General features: G+C 43.2%; 1 protein-coding gene across 1 annotated transcript in view; it reads left to right on the top strand.

The window, feature by feature from the left end:
- Nucleotides 1–1,656: 1,656 nt before the first annotated feature.
- LOC124274361 overlaps nucleotides 1,657–23,863 on the top strand; it is a 44,408-nt gene continuing 22,201 nt past the window's right edge. The window contains 8 exon segments of the mRNA XM_046709734.1: nucleotides 1,657–1,784; nucleotides 2,709–2,852; nucleotides 3,429–3,597; nucleotides 13,172–13,306; nucleotides 15,638–15,719; nucleotides 16,154–16,229; nucleotides 22,735–22,808; nucleotides 23,630–23,708. Coding sequence (XP_046565690.1) covers nucleotides 1,745–1,784; nucleotides 2,709–2,852; nucleotides 3,429–3,597; nucleotides 13,172–13,306; nucleotides 15,638–15,719; nucleotides 16,154–16,229; nucleotides 22,735–22,808; nucleotides 23,630–23,708 — 799 coding nt within the window. The 5' untranslated portion in view covers nucleotides 1,657–1,744.

A 23,863-nucleotide genomic window follows, 5' to 3' on the forward strand; every position in this document is an offset into this window, starting at 1 on the left:
GTTAGCCCTGTTGTTCAAATACTGGCTGGTCTTGCTGATTCCCCACATGGGTACAGTTTGTACACTGATTCTTCCTTGATATCTTCAGACATAACATAACATATGAAAAATCTACGAACAGGTCATAACAGGCACAAACTGAAGACGACTTTAAGATGAGTGAGTGCGTTTAGTTTTACGCCGCTTTTATAAATATTCCAGCAATATTACGGCAGGGGACACCAGAAGTGGGCTTCACACATTGTACCCATGTGGGGAATAGAACCGGGTCTTCGACATGACGTCTTAGAATTAATTCATCGGAGCTCAATAGTAAACACCCAATCAAACAATGTCATCTAAGAAAGCTAAAAACTAAGTTTCCTTTTCCGATAAATAATATCAATGCACTAAAAATACTGATAAGCATTTAGATTGATTCGATCAACTATACCATACACTTTGAAGTTCGCTTTCTGAATGTCTTGATTGCGCCGTTCCGTACTTACGATATTACACGTGACGACTGCTCGTACACATTTGGACACCGGGTGGTCACAGTAAGTCGGATCAAAATACACGGTTATTTCTTTAATTATTCCATACCATCTCCCGCACATTGCTGCGACATTAAACAATATTCACAATCTGACTCGCTTACGCCTACCAGGAGAATAGAAACTTGAAAAGACATTATATTTCCGAACTTTTTTTCTAAATTCTCCGGTGGCTAGTGTCACCGGGTTCAGACTTACACGACATGCATTACCATACATACACGCCTCTTATCACATTATTTATCTGTTTGGTGATTTTCTTTAGATGTTCAAATCCAATGCAGAAAGTAAATGGCATATTTATTCACACAAAGCAGAAACATTATCTTTCATGTCACTGCATTCCAGCTTCAGAAATACATAGCATATTTATGCAAGACTTTTTATGTTACAAACTGCAATCTAGTGTTTTAAAACGTGTGTTCACAAGAGACACAAAACTGGCGCATACTTTGAATGTCAAAGAGACCTTGTGTTAAATCAAACCTTTTACTCAGATGCTTACTTCGTTTTGCAAAGTAGGATGTTGAACATGTCTGCGTATCTAGTTAGATTGTCGTATGTGTCTGTAAATGATTCAGACCCGTGAAGGTCCGGGTCTGATTTGATCTTTCAGTAGCCCATGCTTGTCGTAAGAGGCGACTAACGGGTTCGGGTGGTCAGCCTCGCTGACTTGGTTGACACATGTCATCGTATCCAAATTGCGTAGATCGATGCTCATGTTGTTGATCACTGGATTGTCTGGTCCAGACTCGATTATTTACAGACCGAAGCCATTTAAGTGGAATATTGCTGAGTGCGGCGTTAAAGTAAACTCACTCACTAACTCACTTTAAAAAATTGAAGGAAATGTTGGTTCAGTTCAAATTTGTCTGTAAACAGTCTGAAACCGTTCTGTCCTTAAAATATAGTAAGTTAAATAGGACATACAGATTTCTTGACAGAATCTTCGCAGTTTTGCTTTTGAGAAAATGTATTCGTCATTCGTTCTGTCTAATCTTAAGTACAGAACTGGAAAAGTGCAGACACTTATTCAGTGAAGAGGAATAAAATATTTATACCGGTCGAATGATTGAAGGGAAGTTACTCTAATTTACTCATTTGTAAACAAACATGGCGACGGGCACCTGCTAGCCCTAACGACAGCATTTGAACCTAGTTTTGCATACACATGTATAGGAATCTCTCTGTTTCAGCATAGAAGCATCATGTCGGGAGAAACAAAAAAGATCGATGGCCATTCTCCAGGTATGTCTGCTATAACAGTCGAGATAAACACACGTAGCAGAGAGTGACGGGCGGGCTTGTGGGATCCCGGGTGTTTACCGGTTGTCAAGTGTCAGTATTAGTAAATTAGGACGGTTATTCTTCAAACAAATTAGATTATTACGTGAAGTTGTGAGTGGAAGTTCCATTCTTTCATTTATGGGGATGTATTTTTTATGCATACACACAGTTACTGATTGTCTACAATTTATCGCTTGTCGCATCAAGGGGGGTAACTCAATGTAATCTATGAACATGTAGAAAGTTTTGCAAATATGTAACCCATTCAGGAAGGATGATTTGTTTCTATGCACTGTGTATCTAAAATTTATGGCTAGGAGGTGATGATGATTTTTATGGAGAAGCATGTACAATGTGAATGATACGGGCGGAAGTCCCCAATGTGAATGCCCCCAAAAAAATTTATGTACAAAGTAAGTGATCCCCTGCATGTCATGTACAATGTACATACTCCCTTGTCCACAGAAGTCACATCCGAGGGTGTATAGTTACTATAGGTACCGAGACATAGCCTCGTATCTGTCACCAATGTAGAACCCATAAAATATCTAAGTCCCATTATATGGGATTTGATGTAAGGACCTTCAGATCCACAGTTGCAGGCCACATAACCAAAGAGGTTAATCCCACAAGCAAGCTGACAAGATGAGGATGTCATCTATGGGATGACTCCATGCCCAGACACATACATATGGAGAGAGTGTTCATAGATACATGCAGCTACATCTCAAGATATTGCTGACTTATTATCACAACCAGTTTGAAAATTTTTATTTGCCAAAGAAGCAGCCATCTCTGGGTACGGTCCAGGTCTTTTTCTAAAAAGAATAATCAAAACACCCCTTAACAGTTGGAAAACTGAAAAATACCTTTGAGTTATTTCAGTGAACAAGTATGACCTCCTGGGTTTGGAGCATCCGTCACTGACGGAGGAGCGGATGATCCTGGCCTTCCAAGCTCTTGATGAACTCGTGCCACAACTTGGTGTCTTCACAAGGATCTTCCGCAAACTACGAGATGATTTCTTTGGTAAAAACAAACACTTGCGACAGTAGACTGAATGTTTGTGAACAGCTCTGCAAAAATGCTAACCCAAAATCTATTTCATTCCTAATGCACTAATTTTATCAAAATTTTATTCTCTTATTGTTTTTGTTCCTCCTTGAGAAATTTAAACAGAAAATGAATTAATGGTAGTATTTAGAAGACTTTCTCTGAGCTTGAGCAACTGTATCACTGGAATCAAAAGTCCTTAAGCACCTTCAGGTACTTTCAACTGTCAAACAGTACAAATTCTTGCACGTTTGATAGTAAAAATACAGTAATGTCATTATTTAAATACAGATCTTTAATTTTATTGGACACTGCTCCTCTTATTTTGTAAACATGCAGGCATGCTGAATTAGGAAGTGAGTGAGGAATTGTGGGTCCTGATAGCTTTTGGAAATATTCCAGAAATATCGCTGCAGAGGACACCAGAAATGGTTGTAACACATTGTACACGTGGGAATCAAACCAGTTCTTCGGCATAATGAGCAAACACTGTTACCACTTGGCTACCCTACTGTGTGTTGAGTGAGTGAGGGTGTGTGATGTATTTTACAGAGGCAGTGTACAGTGAGGAGTTGACAGGTAGTTCTGAGAAGGATGATAACGATGAAGATGCACGGTACATCCAGCGTATCCCCTACTTCCTCCTGGTACATAGGGTGTATAAGGAGAGACATGCACAGGGCGAGGAGCTCAAGGAACAGCTAGATGTTGTAAAGGAAAGGTACAAACGCAGTATCTGTATTGTTCAGTTCAGGCAAATGTCCTTATTTACAGATGAGTCTGCTGTTAAATGTAATATAACATTTTCAAACTAAAAAATGTTTCTCTGTTTGTTTTAAGTTTTTACAGCATTTTTAGGAAAGTAACCTCAATGTCAACCATGGCAACATATATTGTAATTTGTTGTGCCCATGTGCTGCAAGATTTGTTTGATTATTGTAAGGCAGAGAAGGACAATGTTCTGGTTTCTGTAATATGTTGGAAATGATTGAAAATGTAATGTTATCATTCCAAACAGACACAAATGAAGTACAGTTAAACACAGTTATGTCAAAGTTAAAAGGACCTTCAAAAATACTTCAAGTTATCTGACTTGACACAATAAATAGGGCATAAGCATGGACCAAACTTTTGCTTAGAGACTACTATAAGTTTGATACAATGGTGTTTGACTGGACTTTCAAGACAACATGAAACAAAGCTCACTTAGCATAATGTTCATTTGAGTTCAGTATTCACCTGTATCTAGCCAGATTTGTACAGTGATTTTAGTTTTGCAACTGTCATAACTCCCATACTTAAGCACAGGAAGAAACTGATGACAATAAAGCCAAAACTGTCCTATAAGTCTATAGGAGTTGTAGCATGACCATCACTTGACCAGTGGGTCCCAGGATAAGGTGCTACCTCTAGTTGTGTTCTTCAGTCTATAGGAGTTGTAGCATGACCATCACTTGACCAGTGGGTCCCAGGATAAGGTGCTACCTCTAGTTGTGTTCTTCAGTCTATAGGAGTTGTAGCATGACCATCACTTGACCAGTGGGTTCCTAGGATAAGGTGCTACCTCTAGTTGTGTTCTTCAGTCTATAGGAGTTGTAGCATGACCATCACTTGACCAGTGGGTTCCCAGGATACGGTGCTACCTATAGTTGTGTTCTTCAGTCTATAGGAGTAGTAGCATGACCATCACTTGACCAGTGGGTTCCCAGGATAAGGTGCTACCTCTAGTTGTGTTCTTCAGTCTATAGGAGTTGTAGCATGACCATCACTTGACCAGTGGGTTCCCAGGACAAGGTGCTACCTCTAGTTGTGTTCTTCAGTCTATAGGAGTTGTAGCATGACCATCACTTGACCAGTTGGTTCCTAGGACAAGTAGCTACCTCTAGTTGTGTTCTTCAGTCTATAGGAGTTGTAGCATGACCATCACTTGACCAGTGGGTTCCCAGGATAAGGTGCTACCTCTAGTTGTGTTCTTCAGTCTATAGGAGTTGTAGCATGACCATCACTTGACCAGTAGGTTCCTAGGACAAGTAGCTACCTCTAGTTGTGTTCTTCAGTCTATAGGAGTTGTATAGCATGACCATCACTTGACCAGTGGGTTCCCAGGATAAGGTGCTACCTCTAGTTGTGTTCTTCAGTCTATAGGAGTTGTAGCATGACCATCACTTGACCAGTGGGTTCCCAGGACAAGGTGCTACCTCTAGTTGTGTTCTTCAGTCTATAGGAGTTGTAGCATGACCATCACTTGACCAGTGGGTTCCCAGGATAAGGTGCTACCTCTAGTTGTGTTCTTCAGTCTATAGGAGTTGTAGCATGACCATCACTTGACCAGTGGGTTCCCAGGACAAGGTGCTACCTCTAGTTGTGTTCTTCAGTCTATAGGAGTTGTAGCATGACCATCACTTGACCAGTGGGTTCCCAGGATAAGGTGCTACCTCTAGTTGTGTTCTTCAGTCTATAGGAGTTGTATAGCATGACCATCACTTGACCAGTGGGTTCCCAGGATAAGGTGCTACCTCTAGTTGTGTTCTTCAGTCTATAGGAGTTGTAGCATGACCATCACTTGACCAGTGGGTTCCCAGGATAAGGTGCTACCTCTAGTTGTGTTCTTCAGTCTATAGGAGTTGTAGCATGACCATCACTTGACCAGTGGGTTCCCAGGATAAGGTGCTACCTCTAGTTGTGTTCTTCAGTCTATAGGAGTTGTAGCATGACCATCACTTGACCAGTGGGTTCCCAGGATAAGGTGCTACCTCTAGTTGTGTTCTTCAGTCTATAGGAGTTGTATAGCATGACCATCACTTGACCAGTGGGTTCCCAGGATAAGGTGCTACCTCTAGTTGTGTTCTTCAGTCTATAGGAGTTATAGCATGACCATCACTTGACCAGTGGGTTCCCAGGATAAGGTGCTACCTCTAGTTGTGTTCTTCAGTCTATAGGAGTTGTAGCATGACCATCACTTGACCAGTGGGTTCCTAGGACAAGTAGCTACCTCTAGTTGTGTTCTTCAGTTTATAGGAGTTGTAAAGCATGACCATCACTTGACCAGTGGGTGCCCAGGACAAGGTGCTACCTCTAGTTGTGTTCTTCAGTCTATAGGAGTTGTAGCATGACCATCACTTGACCAGTGGGTTCCCAGGATAAGGTGCTACCTCTAGTTGTGTTCTTTAGTCTATAGGAGTTGTAGCATGACCATCACTTGACCAGTGGGTTCCCAGGTTAAGGTGCTACCTCTAGTTGTGTTCTTCAGTCTATAGGAGTTGTAGCATGACCATCACTTGACCAGTGGGTTCCCAGGTTAAGGTGCTACCTCTAGTTGTGTTCTTCAGTCTATAGGAGTTGTAGCATGACCATCACTTGACCAGTGGGTTCCCAGGATAAGGTGCTACCTCTAGTTGTGTTCTTCAGTCTATAGGAGTTGTAACATGACCATCACTTGACCAGTGGGTCCCAGGATAAGGTGCTACCTCTAGTTGTGTTCTTCAGTCTATAGGAGTTGTAGCATGACCATCACTTGACCAGTGGGTTCCCAGGACAAGGTGCTACCTCTAGTTGTGTTCTTCAGTCTATAGGAGTTGTAGCATGACCATCACTTGACCAGTGGGTTCCCAGGATAAGGTGCTACCTCTAGTTGTGTTCTTCAGTCTATAGGAGTTGTAGCATGACCATCACTTGACCAGTGGGTTCCCAGGACAAGGTGCTACCTCTAGTTGTGTTCTTCAGTCTATAGGAGTTGTAACATGACCATCACTTGACCAGTGGGTTCCCAGGATAAGGTGCTACCTCTAGTTGTGTTCTTCAGTCTATAGGAGTTGTAACATGACCATCACTTGACCAGTGGGTTCCCAGGATAAGGTGCTACCTCTAGTTGTGTTCTTCAGTCTATAGGAGTAGTAGCATGATCATCACTTGACCAGTAGGTTCCCAGGATAAGGTGCTACCTCTAGTTGTGTTCTTTAGTCTATAGGAGTTGTAGCATGACCATCACTTGACCAGTGGGTTCCCAGGATAAGGTGCTACCTCTAGTTGTGTTCTTCAGTCTATAGGAGTTGTAGCATGACCATCACTTGACCAGTGGGTTCCCAGGATAAGGTGCTACCTCTAGTTGTGTTCTTCAGTCTATAGGAGTTGTAGCATGACCATCACTTGACCAGTGGGTTCCCAGGACAAGGTGCTACCTCTAGTTGTGTTCTTCAGTCTATAGGAATTGTAGCATGACCATCACTTGACCAGTGGGTTCCTAGGATAAGGTGCTACCTCTAGTTGTGTTCTTCAGTCTATAGGAATTGTAGCATGACCATCACTTGACCAGTGGGTTCCCAGGACAAGGTGCTACCTCTGGTTGTGTTCTTCAGTCTATAGGAGTTGTATAGCATGACCATCACTTGACCAGTGGGTTCCCAGGATAAGGTGCTACCTCTAGTTGTGTTCTTCAGACTATAGGAGTAGTAGCATGATCATCACTTGACCAGTGGGTTCCCAGGTTAAGGTGCTACCTCTAGTTGTGTTCTTCAGTCTATAGGAATTGTAACATGACCATCACTTGACCAGTGGGTTCCTAGGATAAGGTGCTACCTCTAGTTGTGTTCTTCAGTCTATAGGAGTAGTAGCATGACCATCACTTGACCAGTGGGTTCCCAGGATAAGGTGCTACCTCTAGTTGTGTTCTTCAGTCTATAGGAGTTGTAGCATGACCATCACTTGACCAGTAGGTTCCCAGGACAAGGTGCTACCTCTAGTTGTGTTCTTCAGTCTATAGGAGTTGTAGCATGACCATCACTTGACCAGTAGGTTCCCAGGACAAGGTGCTACCTCTAGTTGTGTTCTTCAGTTTATAGGAGTTGTAGCATGACCATCACTTGACCAGTGGGTTCCCAGGATAAGGTGCTACCTCTAGTTGTGTTCTTCAGTCTATAGGAGTTGTAGCATGACCATCACTTGACCAGTGGGTTCCTAGGACAAGGTGCTACCTCTAGTTGTGTTCTTCAGTCTATAGGAGTTGTAGCATGACCATCACTTGACCAGTGGGTCCCAGGATAAGGTGCTACCTCTAGTTGTGTTCTTCAGTCTATAGGAGTTGTAGCATGACCATCACTTGACCAGTGGGTTCCCAGGTTAAGGTGCTACCTCTAGTTGTGTTCTTCAGTTTATAGGAGTTGTAGCATGACCATCACTTGACCAGTGGGTTCCCAGGACAAGGTGCTACCTCTAGTTGTGTTCTTCAGACTATAGGAGTAGTAGCATGATCATCACTTGACCAGTGGGTTCCCAGGACAAGGTGCTACCTCTAGTTGTGTTCTTCAGTCTATAGGAGTTGTAGCATGACCATCACTTGACCAGTGGGTTCCCAGGATAAGGTGCTCCCTCTAGTTGTGTTCTTCAGTTTATAGGAGTTGTAGCATGACCATCACTTGACCAGTGGGTTCCTAGGACAAGTAGCTACCTCTAGTTGTGTTCTTCAGTTTATAGGAGTTGTAGCATGACCATCACTTGACCAGTGGGTTCCCAGGATAAGGTGCTACCTCTGGTTGTGTTCTTCAGTCTATAGGAGTTGTATAGCATGACCATCACTTGACCAGTGGGTTCCCAGGACAAGGTGCTACCTCTAGTTGTGTTCTTTAGTCTATAGGAGTTGTAGCATGACCATCACTTGACCAGTGGGTTCCCAGGATAAGGTGCTACCTCTAGTTGTGTTCTTCAGTCTATAGGAGTTGTAGCATGACCATCACTTGACCAGTGGGTTCCCAGGACAAGGTGCTACCTCTAGTTGTGTTCTTCAGTCTATAGGAGTTGTAGCATGACCATCACTTGACCAGTGGGTTCCCAGGATAAGGTGCTACCTCTAGTTGTGTTCTTCAGTCTATAGGAGTTGTAGCATGACCATCACTTGACCAGTGGGTTCCCAGGACAAGGTGCTACCTCTAGTTGTGTTCTTCAGTCTATAGGAGTTGTAGCATGACCATCACTTGACCAGTGGGTTCCCAGGACAAGGTGCTACCTCTAGTTGTGTTCTTCAGTCTATAGGAGTTGTAGCATGACCATCACTTGACCAGTGGGTTCCCAGGATAAGGTGCTACCTCTAGTTGTGTTCTTCAGTCTATAGGAGTTGTAGCATGACCATCACTTGACCAGTGGGTTCCCAGGACAAGGTGCTACCTCTAGTTGTGTTCTTCAGTCTATAGGAGTTGTAGCATGACCATCACTTGACCAGTGGGTTCCCAGGATAAGGTGCTACCTCTAGTTGTGTTCTTCAGTCTATAGGAGTTGTAGCATGACCATCACTTGACCAGTGGGTTCCCAGGACAAGGTGCTACCTCTAGTTGTGTTCTTCAGTCTATAGGAGTTGTAGCATGACCATCACTTGACCAGTGGGTTCCCAGGACAAGGTGCTACCTCTAGTTGTGTTCTTCAGTCTATAGGAGTTGTAGCATGACCATCACTTGACCAGTGGGTTCCCAGGACAAGGTGCTACCTCTAGTTGTGTTCTTCAGTCTATAGGAGTTGTAGCATGACCATCACTTGACCAGTGGGTTCCCAGGATAAGGTGCTACCTCTAGTTGTGTTCTTCAGTCTATAGGAGTTGTAGCATGACCATCACTTGACCAGTGGGTTCCCAGGACAAGGTGCTACCTCTAGTTGTGTTCTTCAGTCTATAGGAGTTGTAGCATGACCATCACTTGACCAGTGGGTTCCCAGGATAAGGTGCTACCTCTAGTTGTGTTCTTCAGTCTATAGGAGTTGTAGCATGACCATCACTTGACCAGTGGGTTCCCAGGACAAGGTGCTACCTCTAGTTGTGTTCTTCAGTCTATAGGAGTTGTAGCATGACCATCACTTGACCAGTGGGTTCCCAGGATAAGGTGCTACCTCTAGTTGTGTTCTTCAGTCTATAGGAGTTGTAGCATGACCATCACTTGACCAGTGGGTTCCCAGGACAAGGTGCTACCTCTAGTTGTGTTCTTCAGTCTATAGGAGTTGTATAGCATGACCATCACTTGACCAGTGGGTTCCCAGGATAAGGTGCTACCTCTAGTTGTGTTCTTCAGTCTATAGGAGTTGTAGCATGACCATCACTTGACCAGTGGGTTCCCAGGATAAGGTGCTACCTCTAGTTGTGTTCTTCAGTCTATAGGAGTTGTAGCATGACCATCACTTGACCAGTGGGTTCCCAGGATAAGGTGCTACCTCTAGTTGTGTTCTTCAGTCTATAGGAGTTGTAGCATGACCATCACTTGACCAGTGGGTTCCCAGGACAAGGTGCTACCTCTAGTTGTGTTCTTCAGTCTATAGGAGTTGTAGCATGACCATCACTTGACCAGTGGGTTCCCAGGATAAGGTGCTACCTCTAGTTGTGTTCTTCAGTCTATAGGAGTTGTAGCATGACCATCACTTGACCAGTTGGTTCCCAGGATAAGGTGCTACCTCTAGTTGTGTTCTTCAGTCTATAGGAGTTGTAGCATGACCATCACTTGACCAGTGGGTTCCCAGGACAAGGTGCTACCTCTAGTTGTGTTCTTCAGTCTATAGGAGTTGTAGCATGACCATCACTTGACCAGTGGGTTCCCAGGATAAGGTGCTACCTCTAGTTGTGTTCTTCAGTCTATAGGAGTTGTAGCATGACCATCACTTGACCAGTGGGTTCCCAGGATAAGGTGCTACCTCTAGTTGTGTTCTTCAGTCTATAGGAGTTGTAGCATGACCATCACTTGACCAGTGGGTTCCCAGGACAAGGTGCTACCTCTAGTTGTGTTCTTCAGTCTATAGGAGTTGTAGCATGACCATCACTTGACCAGTGGGTTCCCAGGATAAGGTGCTACCTCTAGTTGTGTTCTTCAGTCTATAGGAGTTGCTAGCAGCATGACCATCACTTGACCAGTGGGTTCCCAGGACAAGGTGCTACCTCTAGTTGTGTTCTTCAGTCTATAGGAGTTGTAGCATGACCATCACTTGACCAGTGGGTTCCCAGGATAAGGTGCTACCTCTAGTTGTGTTCTTCAGTCTATAGGAGTTGTAGCATGACCATCACTTGACCAGTGGGTTCCCAGGACAAGGTGCTACCTCTAGTTGTGTTCTTCAGTCTATAGGAGTTGTAGCATGACCATCACTTGACCAGTGGGTTCCCAGGATAAGGTGCTACCTCTAGTTGTGTTCTTCAGTCTATAGGTTGTAGCATGTCACTTGACCAGTGGGTTCCCATCACCTCTCTTGACCAGGTCCCAGGACAAGGTGCTACCCTCAGTTGTGTTCTTCAGTCTATAGGAGTTGTAGCATGACCATCACTTGACCCAGGACAAGGTGCTACCTCTAGTTGTGTTCTTCAGTCTATAGGAGTTGTAGCATGACCATCACTTGACCAGTGGGTTCCCAGGACAAGGTGCTACCTCTAGTTGTGTTCTTCAGTCTATAGGAGTTGTAGCATGACCATCACTTGACCAGTGGGTTCCCAGGACAAGGTGCTACCTCTAGTTGTGTTCTTCAGTCTATAGGAGTTGTAGCATGACCATCACTTGACCAGTGGGTTCCCAGGACAAGGTGCTACCTCTAGTTGTGTTCTTCAGTCTATAGGAGTTGTAGCATGACCATCACTTGACCAGTGGGTTCCCAGGACAAGGTGCTACCTCTAGTTGTGTTCTTCAGTCTATAGGAGTTGTAGCATGACCATCACTTGACCAGTGGGTTCCCAGGACAAGGTGCTACCTCTAGTTGTGTTCTTCAGTCTATAGGAGTTGTAGCATGACCATCACTTGACCAGTGGGTTCCCAGGACAAGGTGCTACCTCTAGTTGTGTTCTTCAGTCTATAGGAGTTGTAGCATGACCATCACTTGACCAGTTGGTTCCCAGGATAAGGTGCTACCTCTAGTTGTGTTCTTCAGTCTATAGGAGTTGTAGCATGACCATCACTTGACCAGTGGGTTCCCAGGACAAGGTGCTACCTCTAGTTGTGTTCTTCAGTCTATAGGAGTTGTAGCATGACCATCACTTGACCAGTGGGTTCCCAGGACAAGGTGCTACCTCTAGTTGTGTTCTTCAGTCTATAGGAGTTGTAGCATGACCATCACTTGACCAGTGGGTTCCCAGGATAAGGTGCTACCTCTAGTTGTGTTCTTCAGTCTATAGGAGTTGTAGCATGACCATCACTTGACCAGTGGGTTCCCAGGACAAGGTGCTACCTCTAGTTGTGTTCTTCAGTCTATAGGAGTTGTAGCATGACCATCACTTGACCAGTGGGTTCCCAGGATAAGGTGCTACCTCTAGTTGTGTTCTTCAGTCTATAGGAGTTGTAGCATGACCATCCTTGACCAGTGGGTTCCCAGGACAAGGTGCTACCTCTAGTTGTGTTCTTCAGTCTATAGGAGTTGTAGCATGACCATCACTTGACCAGTGGGTTCCCAGGATAAGGTGCTACCTCTAGTTGTGTTCTTCAGTCTATAGGAGTAGTAGCATGATCATCACTTGACCAGTGGGTTCCCAGGATAAGGTGCTACCTCTAGTTGTGTTCTTCAGTCTATAGGAGTTGTAGCATGACCATCACTTGACCAGTGGGTTCCCAGGATAAGGTGCTACCTCTAGTTGTGTTCTTCAGTCTATAGGAGTTGTAGCATGACCATCACTTGACCAGTTGGTTCCCAGGACAAGGTGCTACCTCTAGTTGTGTTCTTCAGTCTATAGGAGTTGTAGCATGACCATCACTTGACCAGTGGGTTCCCAGGATAAGGTGCTACCTCTAGTTGTGTTCTTCAGTCTATAGGAGTAGTAGCATGACCATCACTTGACCAGTGGGTTCCCAGGATAAGGTGCTACCTCTAGTTGTGTTCTTCAGTCTATAGGAGTAGTAGCATGACCATCACTTGACCAGTGGGTTCCCAGGACAAGGTGCTACCTCTAGTTGTGTTCTTCAGTCTATAGGAGTTGTAGCATGACCATCACTTGACCAGTGGGTTCCCAGGACAAGGTGCTACCTCTAGTTGTGTTCTTCAGTCTATAGGAGTTGTAGCATGACCATCACTTGACCAGTGGGTTCCCAGGATAAGGTGCTACCTCTAGTTGTGTTCTTCAGTCTATAGGAGTTGTAGCATGACCATCACTTGACCAGTGGGTTCCCAGGACAAGGTGCTACCTCTAGTTGTGTTCTTCAGTCTATAGGAGTTGTAGCATGACCATCACTTGACCAGTGGGTTCCCAGGATAAGGTGCTACCTCTAGTTGTGTTCTTCAGTCTATAGGAGTAGTAGCATGATCATCACTTGACCAGTGGGTTCCCAGGATAAGGTGCTACCTCTAGTTGTGTTCTTCAGACTGTTCAGCAAACACCAGCAGCTGGAGGAGAGCCTGTCGATGGTCACAGAGCTGCAGACCGGGGTGGACGACCTCACAGCCAAGATATCAGACCTTGAGAACACTGTTGCAGAGAAAAATATTGAAATTGTCAGGTAAGGCTACTTTATAGAATCATTTTTACAGGAACTTAAACATTGCTCAGCCCTTGTTATCTTTAAATACATGTTGGGGGTGTGGTGGGCGAGCTGGCTAAGGCTCTTGGCTAGTGATCCAGCGAGCATGAGGTGCTGGGATCAAGCCCACCTGTGACCGGGTGTAAAAACCTAGGAGTCAACTTTGTATGCAGATTCTTTCAGTGTTGTCACAACCCCAAGTGTACAGTACACAAACCTGTTCACTTAAAAGAACCCACGAACCCCGTTGGTATATGACCAGATGGTGGCCACATGAATACGTGCAAACACCTAGTTGCGTGTACAGCAACGTGCAGTAAACTTGGACAAAGTACTGTGACTATGTGTCCCAGTCCACCCAGCTGTGAATGGGTACCTCGTAAGGATGAAGCCGCAATAACTCGGTGTGCCTTGTGGCAGCAAGAGTTGTATGCTCTCCAGGGAGTTGAGATTGATAATAAGATGTGCCTTTGAGATTGATCCAATGATCGAGGGAACAAATACCAGCACCTTGAGCATGCACTAGTGCGTAGATATGTGCACTATATAAATAATAAATAAAAATGTTTTCAGAAAAAATACATGTCCTTGCAATTGCCAGATGAGGTATAGAAATATTTTGTATTCTGTATATTTAAAATTAATGTGTATGATTTTTTCTTAATAACAGATTGCTGCACTCAAATATCCTAATATGAAATAAAATTCAGATTTTGAGTATTTTGCTTCCTTACACTATAACATCAAAACAAGGAGTTGCATGATCAGACTTGGATACCAAATTGGTGTATGGCATCATGTGTGGCATCATACATCATACCCTGATGTACTGTGATGTATTCTGTGTTATCCCCTGATGTATTGTAATGTATTGTGTGTATCTCCTGATGTACTGTGATGTATCCCTTGATGTACTCTGATGTATTGTGTGTATCCCTTGATGTACTCTGATGTATTATGTGTATCCCTTGATGTACTGTGTGTATCCCTTGATGTACTGTGATGTATTGTGTGTATCCCTTGATGTACTTTGATGTATTGTGTGTATCCCCTGATGTACTATGATGTATTGTGTGTATCCCCTGATGTACTGTGATGTATTGTGTGTATCCCCTGATGTACTGTGATGTATTGTGTGTATCCCCTGATGTACTGTGTGTATCCCCTGATGTACTGTGATGTATTGTGTGTATCCCCTGATGTACTGTGATGTATTGTGTGTATTGTGTGTATCCCCTGATGTACTGTGATGTATTCTGTGTTATCCCCTGATGTATTGTGATGTATTGTGTGTATCTCCTGATGTACTGTGATGTATTGTATGTATCCCCTGATGTACTGTGCTGTATTGTGTGTTATCCCCTGATGTACTGTGCTGTATTGTGTTATCCCCTGATGTATTGTGATGTATTGTGTGTTATCCCCTGATGTATTGTGTGTATCCCCTGATGTACTGTGATGTATTGTGTGTTATCCCCTGATGTACTGATGTATTGTGTGTTATCCCCTGATGTACTGTGATGTATTGTGTGTTATCCCCTGATGTACTGATGTATTGTGTGTTATCCCCTGATGTACTGTGATGTATTGTGTGTTATCCCCTTATGTACTGATGTATTGTGTGTTATCCCCGATGTACTGTGATGTATTGTGTGTTATCCCCTGATGTACTGATGTATTGTGTGTATCCCCTGATGTACTGATGTATTGTGTGTTATTCCCTGATGTACTGTGATGTATTGTGTGTTATCCCCTGATGTACTGTGATGTATTGTGTGTTATCCCCTGATGTACTGTGATGTATTGTGCGTTATCCCCTGATGTACTGTGATGTATTGTGTGTATCCCCTGATGTACTGTGCTGTATTGTGTTATCCCCTGATGTATTGTGATGTATTGTGTGTTATCCCCTGATGTATTGTGTGTATCCCCTGATGTACTGTGATGTATTGTGTGTTATCCCCTGATGTACTGATGTATTGTGTGTTATCCCCTGATGTGCTGTGATGTATTGTGTGTTATCCCCTGATGTACTGATGTATTGTGTGTTATCCCCTGATGTACTGTGATGTATTGTGTGTTATCCCCTGATGTACTGTGATGTATTGTGTGTTATCCCCTGATGTACTGATGTATTGTGTGTAATCTCCTGATGTACTGATGTATTGTGTGTATCCCCTGATGTACTGTGATGTATGTATCCCCTGATGTACTATGACATATTGTATGTATCTCCTGATGTATTGTATGTAGCTCCTGATGTATTGTATGTAGCTCCTGATGCATTGTGATGTATTTATGTGTCCCCAGTCTGGAGCAGACGTTGGACACCACTCGATTGGCAGCAGACCTCATGCAGGAGAGACTGGAGGCAGACATACACCATCTGGAGGTCAGTCATTGGATACACATCATAACCACCAATCTCTGATTAACTGCTCCCTTACATCTCAGTGGCATTATTACTGAAGCAGAATGACATATTATACCACAAACGTGCAGCTGATACGGACCAAGACAATACATACGCCCAAGTAGTTCTGATATTTCATTGATAGAGGATACAGGATGGAAAATGTCTGCCTGTGTGTAGATACTAAGTATAACAAACATTGTAAACCAAAAGTCACTGTGTTCTTAAATCTGATTGGTTGAAAAATGTGATCAAATGGTATTCGATTCCCGGAAATTGGCTGCATATTAATACGGACAAACATCGCTCATACCATTGTATTTGTTATCGTCAGTTCAAATGAATTCCCCGTGCTTCAATAACACCCGAAATTGGCCAACACATGATGTTTATCTCCTAATTCAATCTTTCAGGAGGTGCTTAATGAGGCCAAGAAAGAGACGGAGTATCTGTTTAAGTTCAAGAAGGGCTATGATGACCTGTATGATGGTAGGTGCACACATGGACTCCATACACGGTGTAGTATAGGCCTACAGAACTCACACTAGCTGCCAGCACAACACTACTTAGCCATGCTGAAGAGAAGATCAATCTGATGATGGTAAGTGCACACATGGACTCCATACACGGTGTAGTATAGGCCTACAGAACTCACACTAGCTGCCAGCACAACACTACTTAACCATGCTGAAGAGAAGATTAATCTGATGATGGTAAGTGCACACATGGACTCCATACACAGTGTAGTATAGGCCTACAGAACTCACACTAGCTGCCAGCACAACACTACTTAACCATGCTGAAGAGAAGATTAATCTGATGATGGTAAGTGCACACATGGACTCCATACACGGTGTAGTATAGGCCTACAGAACTCACACTAGCTGCCAGCACAACACTACTTAACCATGCTGATGAGAAGATCAATCTGAAGATGGTAAGTGCACACATGGACTCCATACACGGTGTAGTATAGGCCTACAGAACTCACACTAGCTGCCAGCACAACACTACTTAACCATGCTGAAGAGAAGATTAATCTGATGATGGTAAGTGCACACATGGACTCCATACACGGTGTAGTATAGGCCTACAGAATCCACACTAGCTGCCAGCACAACACTACTTAACCATGCTGAAGAGAAGATTAATCTGATGATGGTAAGTGCACACATGGACTCCATACACGGTGTAGTATAGGCCTACAGAACTCACACTAGCTGCCAGCACAACACTACTTAACCATGCTGAAGAGAAGATTAATCTGATGATGGTAAGTGCACACATGGACTCCATACACGGTGTAGTATAGGCCTACAGAACTCACACTAGCTGCCAGCACAACACTACTTAACCATGCTGAAGAGAAGATTAATCTGATGATGGTAAGTGCACACATGGACTCCATACACGGTGTAGTATAGGCCTACAGAATCCACACTAGCTGCCAGCACAACACTACTTAACCATGCTGAAGAGAAGATTAATCTGATGATGGTAAGTGCACACATGGACTCCATACACAGTGTAGTATAGGCCTACAGAACTCACACTAGCTGCCAGCACAACACTACTTAACCATGCTGAAGAGAAGATTAATCTGATGATGGTAAGTGCACACATGGACTCCATACACTGTGTAGTATAGGCCTACAGAACTCACACTAGCTGCCAGCACAACACTACTTAGCCATGCTGAAGAGAAGATTAATCTGATGATGGTAAGTGCACATGGACTCCATACACGGTGTAGTATAGGCCTACAGAACTCACACTAGCTGCCAGCACAACACTACTTAGCCATGCTGAAGAGAAGATTAATCTGATGATGGTAAAGTGCACACATGGACTCCATACACGGTGTAGTAGTATAGGCCTACAGAACTCACACTAGCTGCCAGCACAACACTACTTAGCCATGCTGAAGAGAAGATTAATCTGATGATGGTAAGTGCACACATGGACTCCATACACGGTGTAGTATAGGCCTACAGAACTCACACTAGCTGCCAGCACAACACTACTTAACCATGCTGAAGAGAAGATTAATCTGATGATGGTAAGTGCACACATGGACTCCATACACGGTGTAGTATAGGCCTACAGAACTCACACTAGCTGCCAGCACAACACTACTTAACCATGCTGAGAGAAGATTAATCTGATGATGGTAAGTGCACACATGGACTCCATACACGGTGTAGTATAGGCCTACAGAACTCACACTAGCTGCCAGCACAACACTACTTAACCATGCTGAAGAGAAGATTAATCTGAAGATGGTAAGTGCACATGGACTCCATACCACGGTGTAGTATAGGCCTACAGAACTCACACTAGCTGCCAGCACAACACTACTTAACCATGCTGAAAGAAGATTAATCTGATGATGGGTGCACACATGGACCCCATACACGGTGTGTAGTATGGCCTACAGAATCCACACTAGCTGCCAGCACAACACTACTTAACCATGCTGAAGAGAAGATTAATCTGATGATGGTAAGTGCACACATGGACTCCATACACAGTGTAGTATAGGCCTACAGAACTCACACTAGCTGCCAGCACAACACTACTTAACCATGCTGAAGAGAAGATTAATCTGATGATGGTAAGTGCACACATGGACTCCATACACTGTGTAGTATAGGCCTACAGAACTCACACTAGCTGCCAGCACAACACTACTTAACCATGCTGAAGAGAAGATTAATCTGATGATGGTAAGTGCACACATGGACTCCATACACGGTGTAGTATAGGCCTACAGAACTCACACTAGCTGCCAGCACAACACTACTTAGCCATGCTGAGAGAAGATTAATCTGATGATGGTAGAAAGTGCAACACATGGACTCCATACACGGTGTAGTATAGGCCTACAGAACTCACACTAGCTGCCAGCACAACACTACTTAGCCATGCTGAAGAGAAGATTAATCTGATGATGGTAAGTGCACACATGGACTCAGCACACGGTGTAGTATAGGCCTACAGAACTCACACTAGCTGCCAGCACAACACTACTTAACCATGCTGAAGAGAAGATTAATCTGATGATGGTAAGTGCACACATGGACTCCATACACGGTGTAGTATAGGCCTACAGAACTCACACTAGCTGCCAGCACAACACTACTTAGCCATGCTGAAGAGAAGATTAATCTGAAGATGGTAAGTGCACACATGGACTCCATACACGGTGTAGTATAGGCCTACAGAATCCACACTAGCTGCCAGCACAACACTACTTAACCATGCTGAAGAAGATTAATCTGATGATGGTAAGTGCACACATGGACTCCATACACGGTGTAGTATGGGCCTACAGAACTCACACTAGCTGCCAGCACAACACTACATAACCATGCTGAAGAGAAGATTAATCTGATGATGGTAAGTGCACACATGGACTCCATACACAGTGTAGTATAGGCCTACAGAACTCACACTAGCTGCCAGCACAACACTACTTAACCATGCTGAAGAGAAGATTAATCTGATGATGGTAGAAGTGCACACATGGACTCCATACACGGTGTAGTAAAGGCCTACAGAACTCACACTAGCTGCCAGCACAACACTACTTAACCATGCTGAAGAGAAGATTAATCTGATGATGGTAAGTGCACACATGGACTCCATACGCGTGTTAGTATGGGCCTACAGAACTCACACTGGCTGCCAGCACAACACTACTTAGCCATGCTGAAGAGAAGATTAATCTGAAGATGGTAAGTGCACATGGACTCCATGCGGTGTAGTATGGGCCTACAGAATCCACACTAGCTGCCAGCACAACACTACTTAACCATGCTGAAGAGAAGATTAATCTGATGATGGTAAGTGCACACATGGACTCCATACACAGTGTAGTATAGGCCTACAGAACTCACACTAGCTGCCAGCACAACACTACTTAACCATGCTGATGAGAAGATTAATCTGATGATGGTAAGTGCACACATGGACTCCATATACGATTGTAGTATAGGCCTACAGAACTCACACTAGCTGCCAGCACAACACTACTTAACCATGCTGAAGAGAAGATTAATCTGATGATGGTAAGTGCACACATGGACTCCATACACAGTGTAGTATAGGCCTACAGAACTCACACTAGCTGCCAGCACAACACTACTTCTAACCATGCTGAAGAAAAGATTAATCTGATGATGGCCCAAGTGCACATGGACTCCATACACAGTGTGTAGTATGGGCCTACAGAACTCACACTAGCTGCCAGCACAACACTACTTAACCATGCTGAAGAGAAGATTAATCTGATGATGGTAGAGTGCACACATGGACTCCATACATGGTGTGTGGTATAGGCCTACAGAACTCACACTAGCTGCCAGCACAACACTGCTTAACCATGCTGAAGAGAAGATCAATCTGATGATGGTAAGTGCACACATGGACTCCATACGGTGTAGTATAGGCCTACAGAACTCACACTAGCTGCCAGCACAACACTACTTAGCCATGCTGAAGAGAAGATTAATCTGATGATGGTAGAGTGCACACATGGACTCCATACGGTGTAGTATAGGCCTACAGAACTCACACTAGCTGCCAGCACAGCACTACTTAACCATGCTGAAGAAGATTAATCTGATGATGGTAAGTGCACATGGACTCCACCACGGTGTAGTATGGGCCTGCAGAACTCACACCCTAGCTGCCAGCACAACACTGCACTTAACCATGCTGAAGAGAAGATTAATCTGATGATGGTAAGTGCACACATGGACTCCATACCACGGTGTGGTATAGGCCTACAGAACTCACACTAGCTGCCAGCACAACACTACTTAACCATGCTGAAGAAGATTAATCTGATGATGGTAAGTGCACATGGACTCCATACTGCGATTGTAGTATAGGCCTACAGAACTCACACTAGCTGCCAGCACAACACTACTTAACCATGCTGAAGAAGATTAATCTGATGATGGTAAGTGCACACATGGACTCCATACACGGTGTAGTAAAGGCCTACAGAACTCACACTAGCTGCCAGCACAACACTACTTAACCATGCTGAAGAGAAGATTAATCTGATGATGGTAAGTGCACACATGGACTCCATATACGGTGTAGTATAGGCCTACAGAACTCACACTAGCTGCCAGCACAACACTACTTAACCATGCTGAAGAGAAGATTAATTTGATGATGGTTAGTGCACACATGGACTCCATACACGGTGTAGTAAAGGCCTACAGAACTCACACTAGCTGCCAGCACAACACTACTTAACCATGCTGAAGAGAAGATTAATCTGATGATGGTGATCTTCCGTGGCAAACAACATTTGAGGTTTGTAGTTCTTAACCAGTTCTCAATACTCCAGTTTGCTTCAAACTGGAACTGAATATAACTCATGGAACGTTTCAATATACATTTGTTGTTCAAGCAAGACAAGCCATGAACTGTGAGAACTAGTATACGGTTTACTCTAGTCCTCTGGACTAAAGTACTGTCGGAAATGCTAGAAAAATGCTTTTTGACTTATATTTAAAATTCAGAGGTATTACAGTTACTTAAATAACAAATATCACTTTAAGAAACATCTACCTAATGTAGACCGTGGGTATAAATTTTGAGACATGCCCTAAAATGCGTTTTTACTGATGAAAATATCAAAAAAGTTGGACGTTATTTGATACAAACATTAACTGCCTGAGTTACGTCATCAGCATGCACAGTATCGACAGGTGAAATTGACACCTGAGCACTGCAGCTTCGGGCTAGGGGTCATCTCAATAGATGTTTTCATCAAAATGTTGAATATGTATGCATTATAGTATCACATTATTGGTTATGTAAAGGGATCATTTGTGTATGTGTGTTTGTTGTGAAATAGACATAAAATTACTGTACATTGGAAAGAATCTATCACTTGTGTTATCTTATCGATTGATTGTAGATGTGTGCAGCGTTTTAATAAATGTTTGCATGTCAACAGTATATTTCATTGAAAAATATGGATGTAATTAGGTCAGTTTAATCTAGTTGTGAACATTGGCCAAAGATTTAACGAAGTCACTGGTGTAGCTTCTTTAGAATATACATATATTCTTCTTCTCCTAAAGTTTGTAGACCTAGCCCGTCTAAGTACTCCCTTGTCAAAGTTGTCAAGGATGGTTTTCGATCGGTTTTGCTTTTGAGGCGGCCCCTGTCTTGTCTGATTTGTTTACAATATTGTAAACTTGTTGGTAAGACATACCAACAGCTCTACAAGTTCTGTATTAAACCATTTCTATACTAATGAAAGGTTTACCTCTGTCTTTTTCAAGCACAAAAACTTATAAACCTTTGCAACAATCGTCTGCAAATAGTTGGCCATAGTAGGCGGCTGTGATAAAGATGTGCATGCATGACGGAAACTTATTTATCAAGACTTAACATTTATAGTAATATTTCTTTAATAAAGCGATAATTCAGTAAAGTAACACAAACATTCAACATTCATTTGTTTAAGAAAAACGTTAATTTATATGTTTACACCACCTGTATTATTAGCATATAGTCATAACAACATGTATTTCTTAGGCTGCTGAAACAAGACCCCAGACCCTGACATACTTCTGGTTTGTTTCATGGACACGTTCATGCAACTGTGCATTTTCATATTTTCACCTTGTTTTAAATTGGATTATAGAGATATGAAGTAATCCAGTTAAATGAGTGAGTGAGTGAGTTTTGTTAAATGAGAAGCTAATGGATATTATTCTGATATCTGTAACTATTTAACACTGCATTTCATATTTGTCACTGTTATCACAAATAGGATTGCAGTGATGTCATGTCATGTCATGTCATGTGATGGTCAGGTGATGTCAGGTGTGTCATGTCATGTCATGTCATGTTAAATTTGCCGTCAGTGGTCATTTATCTGATGTCTGAATTTTTTCTCTCCTATTCCAAATTTAACACCTCATTGGAAAAAATGTAAATAATCATTTCCTACATTACCCAGCATTCCTTGAGAAGACTGATGAGGAAGAAGATGATTCCAAGACAAAGAAGCGAGCAGTCATCTCCACCAAGAGAGTATGTATCTACAGATCATCTCCACACAACTGGAAATTTCATAAATAATGTTTTATTTTTGTAAAAGTGAGTTCTATTTCAATGAAAAATAGGATCAGTAAGGGGTTAAAGAGGTATTAAAGCTAGCTCGCTCACTCACTCACTCACTCTTTCCGAGATATCTAACACAACCACCATTTGAGTGTAGATGCCTTGGTGCTCAGAAATGAGTATTAAATATCCCCAACAATATAATGGAGGGATCTTTATTATTTACATTTGGAACTGGATAAATAAGTGAGTTTTCAAGATTCCACCAAGTCTAGTCTACCAGTTGTCCGACTTCCATTTGTGGAAGTTGCGGATGGCTGAGCGGGTTAGGCAGCTGACTTTGTGTGCTGGCGATTAGGTGCCTGATTCTGAGGGTGTGGGTTCGAATCCCGGATGGGACTCAGCCCAACAAAGTACTAGAATCTGTACTTTACTAAGAAAGTGTAATCCCAAATATAACATATGTTAAAACAAATTTAACGATGTCTATTTGTTCATGTTTTGACAAGGCTTCAAATCCACCAGACAAGGAGTCAGTATGTTGTAACTGTGAGTGAGTGAGTGAATTTTAGTTCTACGCCACTTTTAGCAATATTCCTGCAAAATCATGGCAGGGACATCAGAAATTGGCTTCACACATTGCACCCATGTGGGGAATCGAACCCGGGTCTCCGACGTGATGAATGAACACTTTAACCACTAGGCTGAAGATGGGGATGAGGACCCCACCACCCCCTGTAACTATGATATTATGAGTGTATATCCTAACATCCACGACGCTTGTACTACAGGCCAACCTGATCAGCCAGATCGAGTGCTGCAGTAAACTTGAACAACAGCTTCTCACTGTCCTCAACACATCCATGGAGGGTGAGTCACTCCCTGATGTCATAGCTCTGAGCTATAGAGGTGGTCAGTAGGCATGTTATATATGGTATATCCCTTTAGCATGCTATAGAGGTGGTCAGTAGGCATGTTATATATGGTATATCCCTTTAGCATGCTATAGAGGTGGTCAGTAGGCA

This window comes from Haliotis rubra, unplaced genomic scaffold, assembly GCF_003918875.1.
Source record: "Haliotis rubra isolate DU_JTF1 unplaced genomic scaffold, ASM391887v1 Scf19, whole genome shotgun sequence".
In the NCBI taxonomy this organism is placed as follows: Eukaryota; Metazoa; Mollusca; class Gastropoda; order Lepetellida; family Haliotidae; genus Haliotis; species Haliotis rubra.